The 25,262-nt window shown below is 50.6% G+C and overlaps 2 protein-coding genes across 3 annotated transcripts in view; one reads left to right on the top strand and one right to left on the bottom strand.

Moving 5' to 3' along the window:
- Window positions 1-276: 276 nt before the first annotated feature.
- On the bottom strand, window positions 277-15,751 carry haus4 (HAUS augmin-like complex, subunit 4). The gene is made up of 9 exons (XM_059950774.1): window positions 15,589-15,751; window positions 15,045-15,184; window positions 6,656-6,787; window positions 5,700-5,843; window positions 5,356-5,452; window positions 2,548-2,693; window positions 1,939-2,069; window positions 1,066-1,134; window positions 277-669 (listed from the first exon to the last, which is right to left on the bottom strand). Exons 1-9 carry the CDS (start codon window positions 15,734-15,736, stop codon window positions 471-473), a joined length of 1,206 nt encoding a protein of 401 aa, XP_059806757.1. The 5' UTR covers window positions 15,737-15,751; the 3' UTR covers window positions 277-470.
- Window positions 15,752-17,319: 1,568 nt separating this feature from the next.
- LOC132381395 (myosin-7) overlaps window positions 17,320-25,262 on the top strand; it is a 52,283-nt gene continuing 44,340 nt past the window's right edge. Inside the window, exons 1-5 of one of the 2 annotated variants that reach the window (XM_059950772.1) lie at window positions 17,320-19,380; window positions 19,949-20,099; window positions 23,748-23,806; window positions 24,326-24,534; window positions 24,819-24,962. In XM_059950772.1, coding sequence (XP_059806755.1) covers window positions 24,334-24,534; window positions 24,819-24,962 — 345 coding nt within the window. In that variant the 5' untranslated portion in view covers window positions 17,320-19,380; window positions 19,949-20,099; window positions 23,748-23,806; window positions 24,326-24,333. Of the gene's footprint in view, window positions 19,381-19,948; window positions 20,100-23,747; window positions 23,807-24,325; window positions 24,535-24,818; window positions 24,963-25,262 lie in introns of those variants that run through there. The other variant, XM_059950773.1, reaches the window with a different exon arrangement.

Below are 25,262 nucleotides of genomic sequence, written 5' to 3'. Positions count from 1 at the left end.
CTCACCTTCCTGCAGGTGAAGAACAAGCTGCTGGCCACGTACCTCTCCGACCTCACCTACGTCATCCTACACAAGGTGACGGAGCTTTGCCATGCTGCAACTGGTAGAGCGTTGGACTGTACTGGCCAATGGCATGCTAGCTATCAATTGGGTGCTGGTGGGGGTTTCGGTGGTGGGGGGGAGAGATCTTATATACAGATTACAGGGGTTCAGTGGGTTTGTACATAGAATAACAGATCCCTGGAAAAGAGTTAGAGGCTTGGATCTGATCTAGAGTTTGGGAGGGGAGGGTGGGTTGGGGTTATATAGATAACAGATATAGACTGGAACGTAATTGTAGATGGGGGGACGCAGTGGGGAAGAGGAAATGTATCAGTGGAAGTGTCACACCTCCCTTGGCCAGCACACAGAATGGAGACGGGGTGAGGTGCAGTCAGACAGATGCTTTTTTTTTAAAATTGCTCCCTGCCCTAGCCACTGCCCCCATTCCCCAGGGTCTCGCTGAAATTGGTCAGGGCCCACCGCTTGTGTTCAAGATGCCCCAGCAGCCGGTTGTATTCCTGGACCAGGTCCTCGAACTCGGGGCCCAGCTGGCGGAACAGGTCCAGTTGCCCCATCATGGGGCCGAGCCGAGCCTCCTGTACCGATAGTGCCTCCTGTAGCAGTTCCCTGGAGGGAAGGGAAAAGTTAGATCCTGCAACAAAGACTCGTCACCCTCCCCACCCTCCTGTTCCTGTGTTGTGGGGGAGAGAGAGGTCATGGTCTGATTACTTCCTACTCCCCATGTTGGATCTCCCCCACTATTCCCTCAACCCATCCCCGTTAATCCCCTACATCCATCTGTCCCCATTGGCCCCCCTCCCCACCCTTTCCTCCCTATTGCCTCTCTCGCAACCTTGCACCAACCCCTTCTTTTACCCACTGTCCTCTCCCCCTCTCTCACCAATGTCCCCTACTTCTTCAGCCCACCCTTCCCCTTCTTGCCCCTCCCCTCTCTCCTGATACCCCCTCTATTCCCCCTCCCCACCACCCCAGGTTGAGATACCCCTCCTCCTCCAACCCTACCTGATAGTCCGGTGAGCTCCCACGACATCTTTGTTGAACATCTCGTGATTGACCTCGAGTCTCAGTAACCTGTGGTTGGGGGGAGAGAGGGAATGGTCATGACGAGATCCCTCATGGACAGACGGATGCAGGGGGGAGATCCATCATGGATGGGTGGGGCTGGGGACATAAGGAGGGGAGTTCCCTCATGAGGAGAGTGGGAGGAATGTCTAACAAGTAGGCAGATGTGGGGGGAGCTTCCTCATGGGGAAGTCAGTAGATCCCTCACAGTGAATGTAGGGGAAATCCCTCAGGAGGGATGTTGGGGAGACCCTCATGGGGTGACAACTGGGGATCTCCAGCATGGGAGGAATAGAAATAGGGGAGATCCCTCACAAGGAAGGCAGATGTGGTTGGATAGTTAAAGGGAGATAGAGATTTCTCACCAGGGGCATTTGAGAAGATCTCTCATAGGTAGATAGTGGGGAGATCCATCACCACAGGAGAAAGTGATGAGATCTGTAAAGTGGGGAGTGGGAGATCCCTCAAGGGCAAGCTGGAGAAGTGAAGAACCCCGATGGGAGGAGAGAGCGTGAGGACATCCCAAACAGTTGGTTTCGACAGAAGCAGAGAGAGAGAGACAAGGAGACAGATAACCCTTCATGGATTGGGAAACTCAGGGGAAAGTGGCTGTGGGGAATCCCTCAGTAGGGATCTGTGGTGCTCCCTCGAGAGGACATTCAGAGAATACTCTCCAAGTGTGGATGTCTCCTCTCCAGGGACACACCTCTGCTTCAGTGCAGCAAGGCCACGCACTCTACATCCGGCACGTTAGGGTGATGGGGCATTCCACCCATTGTGGAGCCTCCCATCTCCCCTCCCCTTCCAACTCACCGCAGCTTGCTGAACATCATCTGTCTCTTCAACTTGAGGTACTCCAGGAGGGACTGGTCAAGTAACGGCTGGGAGTCCAGTCGGTGGGTCTCCGTTAGGGTCCGAAGGAGCTCGTAGCAACGGATCAGCACCTGGGACAGGGGCAGGGAGGAGAGAGAGTGAGGATGGGAGAGGGGAGGGGGAGGAGAAGGGAGAGGGGTTGAAGAGAGTGTGCAGAGGGAGGAGCAAGGGAGAGGAGGGAGAGGGGAGAGAGGGATGGGGAGAGGGGGAGGGAAGAGGGGGAGGGGAGAGGAGAGGGAGGGTGGAGAGGGGAGAGTGGAGGGGAGAGAGAGATGGGGAGGGGGAGAAAGGAGAGAGGGAGGGGATGAAGAGTGTAGAGGGAGTAGAGATGGGAGGGGGAGAGTGAGTGGGTAGGGTGTGTAGAGGGGGAGATGGTGAGTTAGTTAGAAATTGGTAGGCAGGAAGGAGAGTGGGGAGATGGAGGAGGAGTGATTGTGGGGCAGGGAGATGGAAGGGGTAGATGGGGGAGGAGAGTGGGGAGATGGAGGAGGAGTGATTGTGGGGCAGGATGGAAGAGCTGGGGAGTAAAGGCTCTGGGACGTTCCTCACCATGAGACATGCCACCATCTGCCTGCTGATGGCTGCCTGGTTGAGCCGCTCCTGCTGCATCAGGCCGTCGACTCGGAGTTCCTCTGCCTGGATCCACTCCACCAGCTCCCCTCCATGCGCCAGCACCACGCCTGGGCTCTCTCTGTCTGAGCGAGGGAGGGAGGGAGATGTCAGCGATACTGCCTCCAGCACCACCTCAGGCTCCCATCACTCCCCTTATGCAAAAATGTGCCCCTCACATCGCCTTTCAAATTCTCCCCCTCTCACCTTCAATGCACGTTCTCTGTTATTAGACATTCAATTCTGGAACAGACGCTGGCTGTCTACTCTATGCCTCCCTCAGGTCTCCTGTCTGCTGGAGGAAGCAATCCAAATTTGTCCAAACTCTCCTCATAGCTCACGCCCTCTAACCCAGGCAGTGTTCGGGTGAAGCTCTTCTGGGCCCTCTCCAAAGCCCCTACTCTCTCTCTCTCTCTCCATATGCCTTGCATGTTACACGCTTGGGCGATCATGGCTCTCCACATCAAACGATCCCTCGCAGCGTCAACGATATCCCGCACACTTAGATCTGTTAGTTCTTTCACAGTGTCCATATATTTTCTCCTTTGCCTTCCTCTTCCACATTTCCCAGGCATTCTATTTCTGCCTTTCTGATGACATGGCCCAGGAAATTGTTTCCTCTCATTTAATGTTCTCATTAAAGATCTTTCTGTATGGGCTCATTGTGGTACTGTCTCATTAGTTACCCTATATGATATTTTCAGCATTCTTCTAAGAAACCCCACACCTTTCCTGTAATGGGGTGACCAGATTTGCACACAGTGCTCCCGACGCAGCCTGACGAGAGTTTCATGCAGCTTCCTGGACAGTTTTACTCTCAATGCCCAACTGATGAAGGCAAGCAAGATGGAAGTAGGAAGCAATCTGGCATTCCTGCAGGGTGGGGTCAACATCTGAGAGGATCTACCCTGATCCTAACATACTGATGCAAGTCACACCAGCAGCGTAGGAGATACGGTATGTCACCAGAGCGTCTCGCAAGGTTCCACTGATGTACCGTGGAGAGCCTTTGGCCTGGTTGCATCGCTGCCTGTTAAGGTGGCTCCAACACACAGGATCACAAGAGGGTTGTAGACACAACCCTCCCCACCATCAAGGACGTCCTCAAGAAGGCAGCAGTCGTTACCGAGGACCATCACCATCTGGGTAATGCCCTCTATCAGGAGCAGGTACAGAAGCCTGAAGAACCACACTCAACGATTCAGGAACAGCTTCTCCCCCTCTGCCATCAGATATCTGAGCGGTCCGTGAATCCGTAAACTCTAGCTCATTATTCTTTATCGGCACGGTTTTGTGATTTATAGTCATTCTTGTGTCTTTGCCACAAAACAACAGATTTTATAAGACCATAAGATATAGGAACAGAATTAGACCCTCCGATCCACCGAGTCTGTTCTGCCGTTTCATCATGGCTGATCCAATTTTCCTCTCAGCCCCAATCTCTGTATCCCTTCGTGCCCTGACTAATCAAGAGTCTATCACCCTCTGCCTTAAATATACATAAAGACTTGGCCTCCACAGTCGCCTGTGGCAAAGAATTCCACAGGTTCACCGCTCTCTAGCTAAAGAAATTCCTCCTCATCTCCATTCTGAAAGGACGCCCCTCTATTCTGAGGCTGTCCTAGACACTGGTCCTAGACTCTCCCAGCACAGGAAACATCCTCTCCACATCCACTCCAGCAGTTTTTCACCATTTGATAGGTTTCAGAGAGGTCACCCCTCATCCTTCTGAATTCTAGTGAATATAGGCTCAGAGCCATTCAATGCTCTTCATTTTCGGGAACCTCCTTTGAACTCTCTCCACTGTCAGCACATCCTTTCTAAGATAAGGGACCCAAAACTGCTCACGACACTCCAAGTGAGTGCTTTAAAGTCTCAACATTACATCCAGTCCTCTCAAAATAAAAGCTAACATCGCATTTGGCTTCCTCACCACCAACTCAGCCCACAGATGAACCTTTAGGGAACCCCGCACCAGGACTTGCAGGTCCCGGTGCCCCAGATGTTTGTATTTTCCATGTTCTATAGAACAGTGATAATAAATCAGTTTCCGATGGCTCCCTCCCAGAACTGAAGAGAGTTGCGACTTTGCCTAGTAAATCACGGGCACATCCCTCCCCGCCGTTCTGGCCTGATGCTCGGCTACTCCCATCCCAGATGGAGATGCAGCTCATCAGGATGCTCTCAATGGTGGGGAGCCGGGGCTTCGCTTCCTCAGGAAACGGAGAACTGCTGTGCCTCCTTATTCAGGAAGGTGATGTTGAGGGACCAGGTGAGGCCATCCATGATGTGAACTCCCAGGAACTCGGTGTGCTGAACCCTCTCTTTGCACAGAGACTTCCCTTTCGGTTAGAGGTGTGCACGTTTACAGTTGAATGACGATAAACTTGAAGAGTGCACTGAAATGTGCAACAGTGAGGGAGTGTGCAGGCTCAGGGACATCGACTCATTAGAGCTGAGATGAGGAGCGATTACTTCAGTCAGAGGGTGGTGAACTTATGGAATTTGCCATCACAAAGGGCAGTGGAGGCCAAGTCACTGGAGGTATTTAAGGCAGAGAGTTGATATTAACCATGCAATGTGCCTATCTCGGAGAGATCCTTCCTCCTCTCTGCCCCAAACAATACACACAAAATGCAGGAAGAACTCAGCAGGTAAGGAAGCATTTGTCGAGACCCTTCATTCTGTAAAATTCAGTAGATACACTGTCTTTGGAGATGGGACGAGAGACAGTCCTCCCACACTCACCATACTGTGGCCAGACATAGGTGAGAAGTTCGACACACTGCCGCACCAGTCGCTGTTCCACTTCGGTCACCAAGCGTCGCCTCATCGCCAGAACCTCCTGCACCAACACAACAAAGGTTAAACCTTGAGGAGACAGATGGGAGGAGGGGGATGAGAGGGAGGGGGGGAGAGGGGGGAGAGTGAGAGGGGGAGGGGAGGGGGAGAGGGGGAGAGAAGGAGAGAAGCAGGGAGAGGGAGAGAGGGATGGATAGACAGAGAGTTGGGGAGAGAGAGGGTGTCTGTGTAACTGTGTTGAGGGGAGAAAGAGAAGAGCAGTAGGAGAGAGGAAGGGGTAGAATTCTCACCTTGGTCCCGGGCTGCAGCTCGTTCAAGTGATCCTTTCCCAGGCCAAGCAGTGGGGGTTGGGGGTCCTCAGTCAGCTCCGCCCTCATGTCCAGCCCCCTCCGGCATCGCCCCAGTACCCAACACTGTTCCAGAGTCTCCAGGAACTGCGGCAGACACAGGAGCACCGAGAGGGAGAAAGACACATTATTCTTGGGGTGACTGTAGCTGACTGACACCCCTTTACTCTAAGAGATAGTCACTGAATTCAGGAAAGGGGCTGGTGCAAATGATGCTGAGCTACAGTGCTGAGTTCGCCAGAGCTGAGGGCTTCGAGTCCGCACCACCAATAGGCTGTCCTGGTCCAGCTACGTTGACGTCATGGCCAAGAAAGCTCACCAACCCCTCTACTTCCTCAGAAAGCGGAAGAAACCCAGCCTTTTCCCACTGGCTCTCACCAACTGTATAAACGAGCCACAGAAAGCATCTGATTGGGATGCATCGCGGCAATTGCTCTGCCTATGACCGCAGGACAATGCAGAGGGTGTTGGACAGAGCTCAGCACATTGTGGAAACCAGTCGCCCCTCCATAAACCGTCTGCACTTCTCTCTGCCTGAGTCAAGCGGCCAGCATAATGAAAGACCCCACCCACCCCGAAAATTCTTTTTATTCCCCCCCCCACCACCAAATTGGGCAGAAGATACAAAAGACACCAGGCTGTGCACCACTGTTTTAAGACAAAAGAATGGTTCCCAGGTACACTAAGATGGCCTCTTGACCTCACTCTAGCCCATTATGATCTTGCACCTGACTGTTTGCCTGCCCTGCACTCTCCCTGAAGCTGTTATTCTGCATTGTTACTGTTTTACCTTGTTCTACCTCAGTGCATGTTCTCACTGTACGACAGTACAAGACATTAAATAAACCGTTCTACCAACTAACGCCCCCCACCCCATGGCCTCTTCCTGTGCGCCTCACCTTCTGGTCCTCCCGATTCGGAGCCTTCTCAGCGTGAGCTGCATGTCGTTCGGCCACCAGCTCCTCCACGGTCCTCTCCAGCGCTTCTGCTGCCAGCCACCGCCGTCTGCGCGCCCTGAGATCCCCACTGGCCTGCAGGGAGAGAGGGAGGGAAGGAGGGCGGGTAGGACGGGGAGGCACGGAGTCACCTAGCATGGAAAACTAGCCCCTCGGCCCAACCCCTTCATGTCGACAGTGATTCCCAATCCGGGCCGGTCCCACTTGCCTGTGTTTGGCCCGTATCCCTCTAACCCTTCCCTACACACGAGCTGCAAGTGATCAGCACAGCGGTGTACAGTATAGGAGACCTGGGTTCAATTCCCGCCGCTGCCTGTAAGGAGTTAGCATGTTCTCCCCGTGACTGCGTGGGTTTCCTCCGGGTGCTCAGGTTTCCTCCTGCAGTCAAAGATGTACCAGTTGGTCATTATAAATTGTCCCGTGATTGGTCCAGGATTAGATCGGGAGATTGCTGGGTGGCGTGGCTCAAAGGGTCTATTCCGTGCTGTAGCTGAATAAATAAAATAAACAATAAAAATACAGTGGTGCTAGAAAGCTTGTGAGCCCTGTGGAACTGTCTCTAACATGTGATCAGATCATCATGCAAGTCCTAAAACTAAATAAAGAGAACCCAATTAAATAAATAGCACCAGAAAACATTATACTTGTTCTTTTGTTTATTGAGAAAAATAATCTAATATTACAGGAATTTGTTGGAAAAACGAATGTGAATCTCTGGGGTAATGCTTTCTACAAAAGTTATTTGGAGTCAGGTGCTCCAAGCAGTGAGAAGAGATTGGATGTGAGGATTGTAGAGGGGCCCTGCCCTATAAAAAAAGACACACAAAATCAAGTTACTGACAGAACCTGCTCTTTCCAAGAAAGATCTGTTTACGTGCACCATGCCTCAATATAAACAACTTTCAGAGGACCTTGGAAGAACTGTGGAGACACATGAAACTGGAAAAGGCTGCAAAAGCATTTCTAAAGACCTGAGTGTTCATCAGTCCACAACAACAGAAAATGTCTATAAATGGAGGTAATTCAGTACTGTTGCTACTCTCCCTTGGAGTGAGCATCCTACAAAGATCCCACCAAGAGCACAACGTGCAATGCCAAAGGAAGTGTAAAAGAACCCAAGGGTAACAGCAAAAGACGGGAGAAATCTCTAGAACTTGATAAAGTCTCTGTCCGTGTGTCCACTACAAGAAAAACACCGAACAAGAATGGTGTTCGTGGAAGGACACCACGGAGGAAACCAGTGCAGTTAAAAAAAAAACATTGTTGCACGTCTCAAGTTTGCAAAAGACAACCTGGATGTTCTACAACACTTATAAGATGACGAGAGGCATTGATTATGTGAATAGTAAGAGGCTTTTTCCCGGGGCTGAAATGGCTAACACGAAGGGGCAGAGTTTTAAGGTGCTTGGAAGTAGGGTCAGAGGAGATGTCGGGATAAGTTTTTTAAGCAGAGAGTGGCGAGTACATGGAATGGGCTGTTATGGGTAACATGAGGTAATTTCTAAAGTTACTACATGTTTGGCACAGCTTTGTGGGCTGGAGCCTGTATTGTGCTGTAGGTTTTCTATGTTTCTATGTTTTCTGACACTTCTGGGATAATATGCTGTGTCAAGGAGACAAAAGTTGAACTTTTTGGCAGAAATGAACACTGCTGTGTTTGGAGGGGAAAGGGCACTGCACAGCAACACCAACAACTCATCCCAACTGTGAAGCATAAGAACGTAAGAAATAGGAGCAGGAGTAGGCCATCTGGCCTGTTGAGCCTTTTCTGCCGTTCCATAAGATCTGGCCATGGACTCATCTCCACCTACCTGCCTTTTCTCCATAACCTTTAAATCCCCTACTATGCAAAAATCTATCCAACCCTGTCTTAAATATATCTACTGAGGCAGCCTCCACTGCTTCATTGGGCAGAAAATTCCACAGGTTCACCACTCTCTGGGAAAAGCAGTTCCTCCTCATCTCCATCCTAAATCTACTCCCCTGAATCTTGAGGCTATGCCCCCTAGTTCTAGTCTCAGCTACCAGTGGAAACAACTTTCATGTCTCTATCTTATCTATCCTTTTCCTAATTTTACATGTTTCTATAAGGTCTCCTCTTATTCTTCTGAATTCCAAGTACAGTCCCAGTTGACTCAATCTCTCCTCACAGTCTAACATCCTCATCTGCGGAATCAACTTGGTGAATCTCCTCTACACCGCCTCCAAAGCCAGTATATCTTTACTCAAGTAAGGAGACCAGAACTGCACACAGTACTCCAGGTGCGGCCTCACCAGTACCCTGTACAGTTGCAGCATAACCTTCCTGCTCTTAAATTCAATCCCTCTAGCAATGAAGGCCAACATTCCCTTTGCCTTCTTGACAGCCTGCTGCACCTGCAAACCAACCTTTTGTGATTCATGCACAAGCACTCCCAAGTCCCTCTGCACAGCAGCATGCTGTGATTTTTACCATTTAAATAATATGCTCATTTTCCTTCCAAAGTGGATGATGTCACATTTACCAACATTGTACTCCATCTGCCAGACCCTTGCCCACTCACCTAACCTATCTATATCTCTCTGCAGACTCTCCCTATCTTCTGCACAATTTGCTATCATCAGCAAACTTAGATACACTACACTTAGATCCCCTCTTCCAGATTGTTAATATATATTGTGAAAAGCTGCAGGCCCAGCACTGACCCCTGCGGCACGCCACTCACCTCTGATTGCCAACCAGAGTAACACCGCTGTATCCCAAATCTCTGCTTTCTATTGGTTAACCAATCCTCTATCCACTCTTGATACATCACCCTCAATTTTATGCATCCTTATCTTATGGATAACTCTTTTATGTGACACCTTATCGAACACCTTCTGGAAATCCAAGTAAATAATGTCCATCTGCTCCCCTCTATCCACTGTGCTTGTTATATCCTCAAAGAACTCCAGTAAGTTTGTCAAACAGGACCTGCCTTTGCTGAATCCATGCTATATCTGCCTGATGGATTCATTTCTTTGCAGATGCCTCACTATTTCCTCTTTAATAATACCTTCAAGCATTTTCCCAACCCAGAGTCCATAGAATTTTGGTAGATCATCACCAAAGCCTCTATTATAACTTCTGCCATTTCTTTCAGTACCCTGGGATGCATTCCATCAGGACCAGGAGACTTATCTATCTTCAGGCCCACAAGTTTGCTCAGCACTACCTCATTAGTGATAGCTATTGTATCGAGGTCCTCACCTCCTATCGCAAACATAACATCTTTCTTTGACATGTTAGATGTGTCCTCCACCGTGAAGACCAACACAAAATGGTCATTCAAAGCCTCAGCCATTTCCTCATTACCTAATTATCAATTCCCCCTTCTTGTCCTCCAAGGGACCTACATTCACCTTAGCCACCCTTTTCCGTTTTATATAATTATAAAAACTTACACTAACCATTTTTATATTTTGTGGTTTATTTTCATAATCCATCTTCCCCTTCTTTATTGCTTGCTTAGTGGCTCTTTGTTGCTTTTTAAAGTTTTCCCAATCTTCCAGTTTCCCACTACTCTTGGTGACTTTGAATGCATGAGTTTTTAGTTTGATCTCTTCCTTTATTTCCTTAGTTATCCGAGGCTGGCTCTCTCCACCCTTCCTGTCCTGGCTTTTAACTGAAATATACTTTTGTTGAAAAATCTCTGTGGAAGCCTTCCATTGTTCCTCATATAAGCCTGTGTTCCCAGTCTACACTAGCCAAATCCCCCTCATCCCATTGTGGTCTCCACTGTTTAGGCAAATACACTGGTTTTAGATCAAACTATTACAGAATCAGAATCAGGTTTATTATCACCAGCGTGTGATGTGAAATTTGTTAACTTAGCAAAAGTAGTTCAATGCAATACATAATCTAGCAGAGGAATAATAATAATAATAAATAACATAATAATAAACAATTATGTATATTGAACAGATTGTAAACAATGTGCAAAAACAGAAATACTGTATATTTTAAAAATTGAGGAAGTGTCCAAAGCTTCAATGTCCATTCAGGAATGGGAGTGAGAGGGGAAGAAGCTGTTCCTGAATGGCTGAGTGTGTGCCTTCAGGCTTCTGTACCTCCTCCCTGATGGTAACAGTGAGAAGAGGACATGCCCTGGGTGCTGGGGGTCCTAATACTGGACACTACCCTTCTGAGACATCGCTCCCTGAAGATGTTCTGGGTACTTAATTAGGAGCTTGAAGAGATTTGGCATGTTAACAAATACACTCTATTTGTATGATAAACTCAAGCATACTGTGATCACTCTTTCCAAAAGGATACCTAACTACAAGATCAATAATTTTACCTGTGTCATTACACAGGACCAGATCTAAGATAGCGCGTTCCCTTGTAGGTTCAAAGAAGCCATCATGGATACATTTTTTGAAGTCCTCAAGACTGCCCCAACCAACTTGGATTCACCCAATCTATCTGCAAGTTAAAGTCCCCCATGATAACTGCTGTTCTGTTGTTACATGCCTCATATATTTCTCTGTTGATTGCCTGTGCCTCTGTAATGTTATTATTCGGTGGCCAATAGACAACTCCCACCAGTGATTTTTTTCCCCCTTTATTACTCCTAATCTCAAATCCAGAGATTACTCCTAATCTAGCGATTGCAGCCGTTTTGATTCTGCTCTTCAATTTAGTCCCTAGCTACTCAAATTCCCTCAGCAGAACCTCTTTCCTTGTTCTACCTACAAACCCCATTTCCAGAAAAGTTGGGATATTTTCCAAAATGCAATAAAAACAAAAATCTGTGATATGTTAATTCACGTGAACCTTTATTTAACTGACAAAAGTACAAAGAAAAGATTTTCAATAGTTTTACTGACCAACTTGATTGTATTTTGTAAATATACACAAATTTAGAATTTGACGGCTGCAACACACTCAACAAAAGTTGGGACAGAGTTAAAATCAGATTGAAAAGTGCACAGAATATTCAAGTAACAGCAGTTTGGAAGACTCCACATTAAGCAGGATAATTGGTAGCAGGTGAGGTATCATGACTGGGTATAAAAGTAGCGTCCATCAAAGGCTCAGTCTTTGCGAGCAAGGATGGGTCGTGGCTCACCCCTTTGTGCCAAAATTCATGAGAGAATAGTTAGTCAGTTCAAAAGGAACATTTCCCAACGCAAGATTGCAGAGAATTTAGGTCTTTCAACATCTACAGTACATAATATTGTGAAAAGATTCAGAGAATTCAGAGACATCTCAGTGCGTAAAGGGCAAGGTCAGAAACCACGATGAATGTGTGTGATCTTCGAGCCCTCAGGCAGCACTGCCTAAGAAACCGTCATACTACTGTGACGATTATAGCCACCTGGGCTCGGGAGTACTTCGGAAAACCATTGCCATTTAACACAGTCCATCGGTGCATCCAGAAATGCAATTTGAAACTGTATTACGCAAGGAGGAAGCCATACATCAACTCTATGCAGAAACACTGGCGAGTTCTCTAGGCCCGAGCTCATCTCAGATGGACCAAAAGACTGTGGAACCGTGTGCTGTGGTCAGATGAGTCCACATTTCAGCTAGTTTTTGCAAAAAACAGGCGTCGAGTTCTCTGTGCCAAAGATGAAAATGACCATCCTGTTATCAGCGAAAGGTGCAAAAGCCAGCATCTGTGATGGTATGGGGGTGCATCAGTGCCCACGGCATGGGTGAGTTGCATGTATGTGAAGGTACCATTGACTCTGAGGTGTATATTAGGATTTTAGAGAGACATATGTTGCCATCAAGGCGACGTCTCTTCCCGGGACGTCCATGCTTATTTCAGCAGGACAATTCCAGACCACATTCTGTACGGGCTACAACAGCGTGGCTTTGTAGACAACAAAGTGCTTGTGCTTGACTGGCCTGCTGCCAGTCCAGATCTATCTCCTATTGAAAATGTATGGTGCATCATGAAGAGGAGAATCAGACAACGGAGACCACGGACTGTTGAGCAGCTGAAGTCTTATATCAAGAAAGAATGGACAAAATTTCTCATTGTAAATCTACTACAATTAGTATCAGTTCCAAAACAATTAAAAAGTGTTATTAAAAGGAAAGATGATAAGATGATGTAACACAATGGTAAACATGCCTCTCTCCCAACTTTTGTTGAGTGTGTTGCAGCCATCAAATTCTAAATTTGTGTATATTTACAAAATACAATTAAGTTAGTCAAACTATTGAAAATCTTTTCTTCGTACTTTTGTCAGTTAAATAAAGGTTCACGTGAATTAACATATCACAGATTTTTGTTTTTATTGGATTTTGGAAAATATCCCAACTTTTCTGGAAATTGGGTTTGTACGCCATTGATGCCCACATGGATCACGACAACTGTATCTTTCCCCTCCCTCTGCAGGTCAGGTAAGGTATCCCAAACCCGATCACCAGGCAGGCAACACAGCCTTCAGGACACTCTATCCTCATGACAGAGAACTCTGTCTATTCCCCTGACTATACTATCCCCAATTACCACTACATTTCTCTTGAATGGCTCCTGAACTACCGTGCCACAGTCAGGTTGCTCATCCTTCCTACAGCCCCCACTCTCATCCACACAGGGAGCGGGATCTCAGACCTGTTGGACAAGCTCAAGGGCTGAGGCTCCTCCAGCATTGTCTCTTGGATCCCACTACCCACCTCACTCACATCACACCCGCTTGTCCCTGACCACAGACTGAATTTGAGGCAGCTAATCTAACGGGTGTGACTACCTCCTGACACAGAGAATTCCCAGGTAACTCTCCCCCCACCCCCCGCAGTGTTTGAAGCTCAGATTCCAGGTCATCAACTTCGAGCCTGAGTTCCTCGAGCAGCCAGCACTTGTTGCAGATGTGGTCACCAGGAACCACAATGGGGTCCACCAGCTCCCTCCCACATCATGCAGCACGGTGGAAGGAGCATCACGGTTTGCTGCCTTAGTACCTGGAAGCTGACAATCATTGAAGGACCCCTCCTCCTCTGCCCCTCTCCCGTACAGGAGAATGCCAGGGTAGCAGTCCGTCACCTGAAGCTTAATAGAAGCTGGATAATGCCACAAGACAGTGATCTGAATGGTATAAAAAGAAGAAAATTTGTGTTTTGGAATAGCCAAGTCAAAGTCCTGACTTTAATCCTATAGAAATGTTGTGGAAGGACCTGAAGCAAGTATTTCATGCAAGGAAGCCCACCAACATCCCAGAGCTGAAGCAGTTTTGTACGGAGGAATGGTCTGAAATTCCTTCAAGCCGATGTGCTGGACAGTTACTGGAAACGTTTGGTTGAAGTTGTTGCTGTACGGGGGGTCACACCAGTTACTGAAAGCAAAGGTTCACATACCTTTTCCAACAAATACATGTAATATTGGATAATTTTTCTCAATAAACAAGAATAATACTTTGAGTTATTTAATTGGGTTCTCTTTATCTAGGTTTAGGTCTTATGTGAAGATCTGATCATTGTTTAAGTCATATTTTTGCAGAAATATTAAAAATTCTACGGGGTTCACAAGCTTTCTCGCACCACTATCCAAATGTCTTTTAATTTGTAACGGGGTGTCAAATTACACAGCACCCAGACAAACCGGGGTTTGGGGTGGAAGAGCGTCTCAGTCTCACGAGTTTGGCGGGACCGGAGACTTACGCAGCCGAGAAAACAGGGGGTTTCACTTATAAACCTCGATCAGGTCGCCCCTCAGCTGCCGCTGCTCCCAAGAAAACAACCCAAGTTTGTCCAGCCTCTCCTTGTAGCTTCTGCCCTCTGGTGAGCATCTACAGTCTTCCTGTCCCGGGGCGGCCAGAATGGAATGCAGTATTCCAGAAGCAGCCTAACCAGGACTTTATAAAGCCTAGATGGGAATCTTGGTTAGCATGGGTGAGTTGGGCCAAAGGGCCTTTCTCCGTGCTCTGTGTGACCCTGCAGACTGAACGGGGGGGGGGGGGGGGGGGGGTGGGGGGGGGGGGGGGGGGGGGGGGGGGGAAGAATGGGCTCAGAACAGGGAGTAGGGTGACGGGAGGAGAGGAGGCAGATCACCGAGTCGCACAGAGTGGAAACAGGCTGTTCGGCCCAGCCGCTCTCTCCTGGCCCAGATTCCCATCTAAACCGGTCTTTTCTGTTTGTGTTTGACCCAGATCCCTCTGAGCCTTTCTTATCCACGACCCTGTCCAAGTACCTTTTAAATGTTGTTAATGTACCTGACTCAACCACTTCCTCTGGCAGCTCGTACCACCCTCTGGGCGAAAAAGTTGCCCCTCATATCCCATCTCACCGTAAAACTCTACCTTCTCGTTCAGGATTCCCCACCCTCAGGGGAAGGGAGGTAAACGGGCCCCGGAGACTCACCCTCTCCAGGTCCCTCTTGAGTGACAGGCTGAGCCCAGTCCGGTCGAGGCGGTCAGTCAATGACAGCAGCAGCCGGGAAAACTTGGGGTGACTGGCCAGCTCCTTGGCCGACAGGTTGAGGTGGGGCACGCACTGGGAGACTGTGGGGCGAGAGAGAGGGAGAGAGGAGGGGTAGGGAATGGGGAGAGGGAGGGTGGTCAGTACTTCCGAGGGAAAAGCCCAGCTGCCCAACCTGCAAACTGACTTCTGGCAGGGGGGGGGGGGGGGGGGAAGGCAGATGGAGATCCTGGGAGTGGTTGGAGGTCAAGGGCAGGTTAAAGGTCAGAGTCAGGGGATCCAGGGGTCAAAGTCAGGAGACCCTGAGGTAGGTCAATCTCAGAGGATCTGGTCGTCGGTCCGGGATAGATCAGAGGTCAAGGGCAGGGGACTCCGGGTCAATCAGAGGTCACAGGCCGTTCCTGGATGATGCAGGATCTGTCAGAGGTCAACGGCGAGGGGGTCAGGGGTCAAGTGATAATGGTTCCTCCCCGCCCCGCCCGTTTACCCGCGTGACGCAGCTGCTCCCCGCTCTCCATCCTCGCGCCGCCGCCGTCCGTTCGGAGGAACGCGGTGCGCGCCGGGACACCCCGCGCTGCTGGGATGACCGGGCGGGGCTCCGAGCGCCGAGCTCCGCCTCTCGCAGCCCGCGGCATCACGGGATGGCCCGCGCTTGCAGGAGGACCAGCTGCGTTCCGTCATGCGGGCGGGGGACCGGAGATTGGGAGGAATAACGGGGATCAGTGGCGGGTCCCTGTCTTCGAAGCTGTCATCTTGGCCGCCGTGCAGTAGTGCACGCTGGATCAGGCTCGCTCATTCCGCGGATGCGAGCCTCCTTCCCCCCCCCCCCCGCCAATTCACCTCACCTCCTTTGTCTCGGACATCCACCTCGTCCTCCCACCCCCAATCGGCTGTCACACTCTCCCGTCCTCCCGGCGCTCATCTCCCCCCCCACCAAGTAGTCGCCCGTGTTCTCCCACCCTTCTCTGATCCCCATTCACCCCTTCAGCCACCTCGTCGTCCCACAAATCATACCCTACCCCCCTCCCATGACACCAGCTTTCTCTCAGAACTGTATCCTTCCCACTGTTCCACCTTCACTCGCCCTCATCGCACCCTTTCTCCCTCTCTACCCTCCTCTCTCTCTCACGTACCACCCCCTCCTCTGCATCTCTCCCGTCTCCAACTCTGCCCCTCTTCCTCTGCCCCTCTCCCGCCCCTCTTCCTCTGCCCCTCTCCCGCCCCTCTTCCTCTGCCCCTCTCCCGCCCCTCCTCCTCTGCGCCTCTCCTGCCCCTCTGCCCCTCCTCTGTCCCTCTCCCGACCCTCCTCCTCCGCCCCACTCCGTTATGCCTTCCTCTGCCTCTCTTCCTGTCCCCCTCCCTCTTCCTCCACTTTACTGTTCTTCCCCATTCTCCCCTTTCCCCTGCTTCCTTTTCCTCTCGTACACCCTCCCCATTCCCCTCCTGTCCCATCCTATCCCCTTTCCCCTCCTCTCGCTCTCCCCTTTTCCCTTCTCTCTCACTCCCACCCCTCCTCTCTCGTCCACCCCTCTGTCTCCCTCTTCTACCATCCCTCTCCACCTTCTCCTCCTCCCCTCACACCATCTCCTTTCTCTATCAACCTCCGGTTTCCTCCTCTCTCCCCGCCCCTCCACTTTCTCTCCCATCCCCCCTCTCTCTCCCCCTTTCTCCGCTTCTCCTGTCCCCCCAACCCTTTTCTCTCTCCCCTTCACCTCCTCCCCTCTCTCTCCTATACCCCCAAACTCCTCTCTACCGTCCCCTCCTCCCTTCTCTCTCTCTCCCCTTTACTCTCCTCCCCTCCCTTTCTCCTGCTCCTTTCTCTCACCACCCTCTCCTCCCTTCTCTCACTCCACCTTCTCCTCACACTCTTTCCCTTTCTTTCCTCCTCTCTCTCCCCTTCCCCCTCCTCACTCTCCCCTCTCCTCTCTCTCCCCCACCTCCTCTCTCCCCATCCTCTACCCTTATCCTCCCCTTTCTCTCCTCTTCCTTTCCCACTCTCTCCCCTCCTTCCTCGCCCTCTCTCTATTCCGCCTCCCTCGTCCTCTCCCCTCCACTCCTCCCTCTCTCTCCCCCTTTCCCCCTCTCTCTCCCCCTTTCCCCCTCTCTCTCCCCCTTTCCCCCTCTCTCCCCTTCCCCTTTCTCCCCCTTCCCCCTCTCTCCCCCCTTTCCCCCTCTCTCTCCCCCTTCCCCCTCTCCCCTTTCCCCTCCTCTCTTTTCCCTTTTCTCTCCCCATTCTCTACTCCTCTCTCTACCTCCTGTCTTTCCTCTATCTCTCCCGTCCCCTTCCTCCCTCTTTCTCTCCCCTTCTCCCCCTCTCACCCTCTCCCCTCCACTCCTCCCTCACTCTCTCCCTTCCACACTTATTCACTGCCATTCTTGCTCATTTCTTTCTCCAACCCCTCCTCCATCTCCATCCCTCATCCCTTCTGCCCCACACCCTCTCCCTCTCCCCATTTTTCCTTCCCTGCCTCTGTCCCTTATGTCTCCGTCTTTGTTCCTGCTGTATCCACCCCCATGAAACTCCCAGACAGCTGAAGGATATCTGTCTCTCCCAGTGTGATGTTTATTCACGCTGAAAACTCCCAACAATAGACAAGGACTAAATTTACAGGCGCCTGCGTCATCCAGCTGTCTTGTGTGAATTCCTTCGCCTGACATTTAAGAGCTTCCATTTCGAGAGGACCTTGTTCTAAGTCAGAGTTATTTTGGACCTTCAGATAATAGAGCTGAGATAATCTGACATGTCACCAGGTATAGGGAGATGCAAAAGGACACGGATTTACCAAAGCATCACACCATGCACTGTCCCCATTCCTGTATCCCTGGGTCAGACACACGTCAGGAGCACTGTACTCAAAATCCCCTGGGTTGAACCCACACCTGGAGCTCTGTGCACAATTGTCTGTATCCTCATGAGTCTGTCACACTAAGAATACTGCACATGGTTCTTGTCTCCCTATCCCTGGGTCAGGAGCACCATGCACAATTGTTTCTGTATCTGTGGGTCAGACCCACACCAGGAGCAGCGTGCACAGTTACCATTTCTGTATCCCCAAGTCACACCCTCACTGAGGATACTGTGCACAGTTTCCATCTCTGTTCCCCTGAACCAGATCCACACGGAGCGCCGTGCACTGTTCCTGTCTCCATATCCCTCTGGGCCAGACTCACACCAGGAGCACTGTGCATAGTCACTATCTCCATATTCTTGGCTCAGAACCATACTGGGAGCACCATGTGCAGTTCCCGTCTCTGTAGTCCTGACTCAGACCCTCAGTGGGAGCTCACCAGGGCGTGTTACAGAGCAGAGTACCTGACTAGGAGTACGCTGAAAGTGGAGTCAGGTGGACAGGGTGGTGAAGAGAGTGCTTGGCCCGCTGGCTTCATTCGTCAGGGCACTGAGTAAAGGAGTTGGCATGTTAGGTAGCAGTTGTCCAAGGCTTAGGCTTTGGTGAGGCCGCACTTGGAGGATTGTGTTCAGTTTTGGTTATACTGTTGTAGGAAAGACGTGGTTAACACAGAGGGTGCAGAGACAATTCACGAGTATGTTGCTAGAACCTGAGAGCCTGTGTTGTAGGGCAAGGTTGCCCAGTTTAGGTCATTGTTACCTGGAATGTATGGGAATCACAAGTTTAGTATCTCTGGCATATGTCATGAAATTTGTTACAATGTACAATGCAATACATGATAATATAGAAAGAAACTGAATTACAGTAAGTATATATTAAATAATAAAATTAGTGCAAAAACAGAAATAAAAGTGCAGTGAGGTAGCATTCATAAGTTGAATGTTCATTCTGAAATCTGATGGCAGAGGGGGAAAAAATTGGATAGGTATATGGACAGGAAAGGAATGGAGGGTTATGGGCTGAGTGCGGGCCAGTGGGACTAGGTGAGAGTAAGCATTCGGCATGGACTAGAAGGGCCGAGATGACCAGTTTCCGTGCTGTAATTGTTATATGATTATATTCTATATGGGAAGAAGCTGTTCCTGAATCACTGAGTGTGTGCCTTCAGGCTTCTGTATCTCCTTCCTGATGTAACAATGAGAAGAGGACGTGTCCTGGGTGATGTGGGTCCTTAATGATGGACACCAACTTTTTGAGGCACTGCTCTTTGGATAACAAGGAGACTAGTGCCCATGATGGAGCTGACTAATTTTACAATTCTTTGCAGATTACTTTGATCCTGTGCAGTAGCTACCCCCCGCCCCCTCCACGAATACCAGAAGTCAGATTGCTCTCCACGGTACATCTGCAGAAGTTTTTGAGTGTTTTAGGTGACTAACCAAATCTCTTCAAACTCCTAATGGGATATAGCTGCTGTCTCACCTTCATTATAGCTGCAACAATAATTTGGGACCTGGTTAGGTTCTCAGCAATATTAACACACGCCACTCTCTCCACTTCTGATCCCTCTATGAGGACTGGTGTGTGTTCCCTCATCTTACCCTCTCTGAAGTCCACAATCGGTTCTTTGGTTTTACTCACGTTGAGTATAGGTTGGTACTGTGACATCAGTAAACTAGCTGGTAAATTTGTTCCTGTATCACCATCTGAGATTCTGCCAACAATGGTTCTCTAATCAGCAAATTTAGAGATGGCACTTGAGCCATGCAGTCATGTGTAGAGAAGGGAGAGCAATGGGTTAAGCACACATCCCTGAGGTGTGCCAGTGTTGAATGTTATTTCCAATCCACACAGATTGAGGTTAAGGATCTAATTGCAGAAAGAGGTGCAGAGGCCCAGGTTCTGCAGCTTATCAATTAGAACTGAAGGAATGATGGTGTTAAATGCTGAGCTGTAGTCAATAAACAGATCCTGACAAATATTTTTTGCATTCTCCAGGTGATCCAAAGCTGCGTGGAGAGCCATTGAGATCGCATCTGCTGTAGACCTATTGTGACGATAAGCAAATTGCAATGGGTCCAGGTCTTTGCTGAGGCAGGAATTGATTCTATCCATGACCAACCTCTCAAAGCATTTCATCACCGTAGATGTGAGTGCTACTGGATAATAGTCATTAAGGCAGCTCGTGATGCTCTTCTTGGGCAATAGTATGATTGTTGCCCTTCTGAAGCAGGTGGGAACTTCTGATTGTAACAGCGAGAGGTTGACAGTGTCTTTGAACTCACCCGGCAGCTGGTCAACACAAGTTTCCAGAACATGACCAGGTAGTCAGGGCCTGCTGCCTTGTGAGGGCTCACCCTCCTGAAATGCAGCCTGGCATTGCCCACTGAGACGGAGATCACAGGGTCACCAGGGATCCTCGTAGCTGTAGTTTTATTCTCCCTTTCAAAGCAAGCATTGAGCTTGTCTGGGAGTGAAACATCACTGCCATTCATGATGTTGGGGTTTTTGTTTTGAAGGAAGGAATGAGGGGTGACCTTATAGAAATGGGTAGGGAAGGGAAGTGCAAAACTAGGGGGCATAGGTTTAGGGCAAAAGGGGTAAGATGTAAAAGGGATCTGTGACAACCTTTCCATTCAGAGGGTGGTGAGTGTGTGGAATGAGCTGCCAGAGGAAGTGGTTGAGGCAGGAACAAGAGTAGCACTTGGACAGATTCGTGGTGGGGGTGTGTGGTTTGGGGATATTGGCCAAGTGCAGGGAATTGGGATTAACTGGGTGAGCATAGTGGTCAGACCCCTCCTCAGTCTCTCTCAGTTCCCTCCTGCCTTCTCCCCCCATCCCTTCATGTCCGGAGTAAGTTTTTAGCAACTTTTGCCTTAAGTATTCATAAAGACTTTGCCTCCACAGCTGCCTGGGGCAATGAATTCCACCGATTCACCATTCTAATAAAGAAATTCCTCATCTCCGTTCCAAAGGGATGTCCCTCGATCCTGAGGCTATACCCTCTGGTCCCACCATATGAAACATCCTCTCCACATACTCTCTGTCAAGCCTTTTAACATTCAGTGAAATCCTCCGCCTGAAATCCAGTCAGTACTTGTCCAGAGCTATCAAATGCTCCTCATATGACAAGCCTTTCTATCCAGCAATCATCTTCATTAACCACCTTTGAACCCTCTCCAGTTCAGCACATCTTTTTGTAGATTAGGGGCCTAAACCTGCTCACAATACTCCAAGTGAGGCCTCCCCACTGCTTTATGAAGCTTCAACATTACATTCGCTTTTATATTCTAGTCCTCCCAAAATGAATGCAAACCTCGCATTTGCCTTCCTCACCACCAACTCAGTCTGCAAATTAATCTTTAGGGACTCCTGCACAAGGACTCCCATGGATAGGTCGGGCTGAATGTGTTGTGTTGCTCCATGACCGATTTCCCCCCCACAACCATCCACACTGGGTAACAGAGATTCTAGCCAGCAAGTGGGAGCAGTCTCTTCAAATAGAAGGTGCAGTCTCTTGCACTCCATGAATACATCATACACTGACTCCTCCCAGCCACAGAAACTGATTTAGGAATCTCTTACACAGTCCTTCTCTGTGCAGCGCACTCCAGCCCAGGTCCCCAAGGCTTTGAGATGTGTTGTGTGGGATGGGCTCACGAGAGAGAGATCGGTCCTTGGGGTCAGACCCACGCCGAGCACAGTACATGGTTCCCTTCTCTAACCTGAGTTAGACCATTGCCAGGTGCACCTTGCACAGATACTGTCTCCCTATCCCTGGGTCAGACCCACACTGGGAGTCCTGTGCACAGTTCCCGTCTCTGTATCCCTCCCCACACAGGGAACACCGTGCACAGTTCCCATTTCTGTATCCCTGGATCAAGCCCACACCAGGATTCCTGTGCATAGTTCCCGTCTCTGTATCCCTGGGTCAGTCTCACACTGGAAACACCGTGCACAGTTCCTGTCTCTGTATCCGTAGGTCAGACCCACACAGGGAGCACCATGCACAGTTCCCGTCTCTGTATCCGTAGGTCAGACCCACACAGGGAACACAGTGCACAGTTCCCGTCTCCCTATCCCTGGGTCAGACCCACACCGGGAGCACCGTGCACAGTTCCCGTCTCCATATCCCTGGGTCAGACCCACACCGGGAGCACCGTGCACAGTTCCCGTCTCCCTATCCCTGGGTCAGACCCACACCGGGAGCACCGTGCACAGTTCCCGTCTCCCTATCCCTGGGTCAGACCCACACAGGGAGCACCATGCACGTTCCCGTCTCCCTATCCCTGGGTCAGACCCACACAGGGAGCACCATGCACGTTCCCGTCTCCGTATCCCTGGGTCAGACCCACACAGGGAACACCGTGCACAGTTCCCGTCTCTGTATCCGTAGGTCAGACCCACACAGGGAGCACCGTGCACAGTTCCCGTCTCTGTATCCGTAGGTCAGACCCACACAGGGAGCACCATGCACGTTCCCGTCTCCGTATCCCTGGGTCAGACCCACACAGGGAACACTGTGCACAGTTCCCGTCTCTGTATCCCTGGGTCAGACCCACACCAGGACTCCTGTTCATAGTTCCTGTCTCCATCCCCCTTCCCAGCTCACACACAAAGGACTGTGTAGGGGTTGCCCTTGGTGAAGGTGAGAGTGAGAAGGGGGTTATTAATACTGCTGCTCGTACAATGCCTTGACCAAACTTGGAGTCCTTTCCCTCGCTGTGTTTAGACAATAAACGGATAAGATGTCCCTGTGCTCGCTGCCTCAAGGACAGTGCTGGCATAGTCTGCATTCCTCGGCCGCCTTCCTGGACTACAGACCCTCCCGGGAAAGGATGCTGGCCCCCATCCAGCAAGGGACAGCTGAACCTTGGACCCAGGCGGGCAGGGGAGGGAGGGGGGAGAGGCACGGGAATGGGGGGTGGGGGAAGAAAGGGTGTGGAGAGGGTATGGGTAGGGTGGGGGAAGAGGGGAGAGGCAGGGAGAAAGGGTGGGGGAAGGGAGAGATGTGGGGGAGAGGAGAAGTGAGAGAGAGGCGGGGGTTTGAGGGAGAGTTGGGGGTAAGGGTAAGGGAGTGGGGAGATTCATGGGAAGGGGGAAGGAGGGAGAAAAGCAGAGGAGGAGGGAAGGTGAAAGAAGAGGGGGGAGTGGGGGGTGATGGAGAAGCAAAGGGGGAAGAGGTATGGAGGAGAGGGGGTGGGGGTTTAGCAGGAGGAGGAAAGAGTGGGAGGGGGAGGTGAAACCGGGTACTGCACAGTCTCAGTAAACAACAGGCTCAGGAATTGTCATGCTGCCAGAAATAACCAGCTCCCAAATTAGGGCAATGGGGCGGATCGAGGGTTTATAAGGGAGGGCAGTGGTCAGCCAGAGCACTGTCTCCAACGTCCATCCCTGCGATACAGGAGTCTGGTGAGTGGTGCCTTCATCCCGAGAGAGCATACCCAGACCTCCCCACACCCACCACTCCGATCATTCACACCTCAGCTACTCCCACTCTCCTCTCTCCCTTTCCCCCAGCTCTCCCCTTCCCCTTTACTTCCTTTCTATCTCCTTCCATACCTTTCTCTCCTTCTTCGTCGTGCTCTCTCTCTTTCCCTCGCGCTCTCACCTTCCTCCCCCTGCCCCTCGCTCACTCCCAGAGAGACCAGAAAAAGGAGAGAGAGGAAAAAGAGAAAGAGATGGGCAAAAGAGGGGGTCAGAAGGAATGGAGTAGGGAAGGAGCATTCTGCTGTCCACTCTCGTCTCCCAGCCATCATTAACAATTCTCACCCCCTTTTCTCTCTCTTTCTCACAGATCCCAGGCAATACTTGTCAGAATCTGCCTTTCCTTCACAAACTCTTGCAACTGCTAAGGTAACAAAGGCAACAGACCTTAATACTGTACTATCTGTGTCTTGCAAGTATGTGATGGGACAGTGTGGAGGGAGTTTCACTCTGTGTCTGACCCTGGGAGTGTGTGATGGGACGGTGTGGAGGGAGTTTCACTCTGTCTGATCCCGAGAGTGTGTGGTGGGATGGTGTGGAGGGAGATTCACTCTGTGTCTGACCCCGGGAGTGTGTGATGGGACAGTGTGGAGGGAGATTCACTCTGTGTCTGACCCCGGGAGTGTGTGATGAGATGGTGTGGAGGGAGATTCACTCTGTGTCTGACCCCGGGAGTGTGTGAGGGGACGGTGTGGAGGGAGATTCACTCTGTGTCTGACCCCGGGAGTGTGTGATGGGACGGTGTGGAGGGAGATTCACTCTGTGTCTGACCCCGGGAGTGTGTGATGGGACGGTGTGGAGGGGGCTTCACTCTGACTGACCCCGGGAGTGTGTGATGGGACGGTGTGGAGGGGGCTTCACTCTGACTGACCCTGTATACTGGGACAGGTGTGACCATGGGTGACGCAGTGATGAATGAGTATGGAGCTGCAGCTAGCTTCCTGCGGAAGTCGGAGCGGGAACGTCTGGAGGCTCAGACCAAGCCTTTTGACCTGAAGAGGGACATCTTCGTCCCAGACTCAGTGCAGGAGTTCATCAAGGCCAAAATCACCAGCCGTGAGGGTGGGAAGGTCACCGCTGAAACCGAGAATGGCAAGGTAGGGACATCTGGCTCAGATGTAAGTTCAGTAGTCACACGTGTACACACACACACGCACACGCGTGCGCGCGCGCACACACACACACACACACACACACACACACACACACACACACACACACACACACACGCATGCACACACACACGCACACGCGCACACATTTGCAGGCACAAGTACTGACAAACATGTTCAGACACCCTGAGACATGCACACTCGGACACTCTCGAATACGCTCGGAGTCAATGAGACACCCAGACTGAGCTGCTGGTTGATACCCACAGACGGTGTCGGTGAAGGAGGAGGACATCCTGAACCAAAACCCCCCCAAATTCGACAAGATCGAGGACATGGCCATGCTGACCTTCCTGAACGAGCCTGCCGTCCTCTACAACCTGAAGGAGCGCTACGCTGCCTGGATGATCTACGTGAGTCTGCGCACCCCCCTCCCCAAAATTCCACCTCTTACCCCCAGCAGCTCCCTACTCCCACACCCCTCCAAATCCCCTCCTTTCTCCCCCTAGAGCCCACATACTGCGTCCACCCCCTCCTCCCTCACCCACATCCCTTCCCAATTTCTACCCTTCATTCCACGCCTTCTCTCTCTCCCCCTCCCCAGATAATCTACACGTGTCCACACACTATCTCACCCCCTCCAAACCCACTCCCACCCCTCCTTCCCCTCCTCAGCTCTCCCCTCTCCCTTCCCCTTTTGTCTCCACCCTCCA

The sequence above is a fragment of the Hypanus sabinus genome, chromosome 26 (assembly GCF_030144855.1).
Source record: "Hypanus sabinus isolate sHypSab1 chromosome 26, sHypSab1.hap1, whole genome shotgun sequence".
Classification (NCBI taxonomy): Eukaryota; Metazoa; Chordata; class Chondrichthyes; order Myliobatiformes; family Dasyatidae; genus Hypanus; species Hypanus sabinus.
The sequence above is the reverse complement of the archived record's forward strand: the minus strand, read 5'-3'. Positions and strand labels throughout refer to the sequence as shown.

Bases quoted from the DNA above. Each gene is read 5' to 3' on its own strand.
- haus4 (XM_059950774.1), bottom strand. From the start codon at position 15,736: ATGCCGCGGGCTGCGAGAGGCGGAGCTCGGCGCTCGGAGCCCCGCCCG. The intron at 5,844-6,655 runs GTGAGGCGCACA...TGTCTGCCGCAG, and splicing joins CGAATCGGGAGGACCAGAAG to TTCCTGGAGACTCTGGAACA. The intron at 1,135-1,938 runs GTGAGTTGGAAG...CCCCAACCACAG, and splicing joins ATGATGTTCAGCAAGCTGCG to GTTACTGAGACTCGAGGTCA.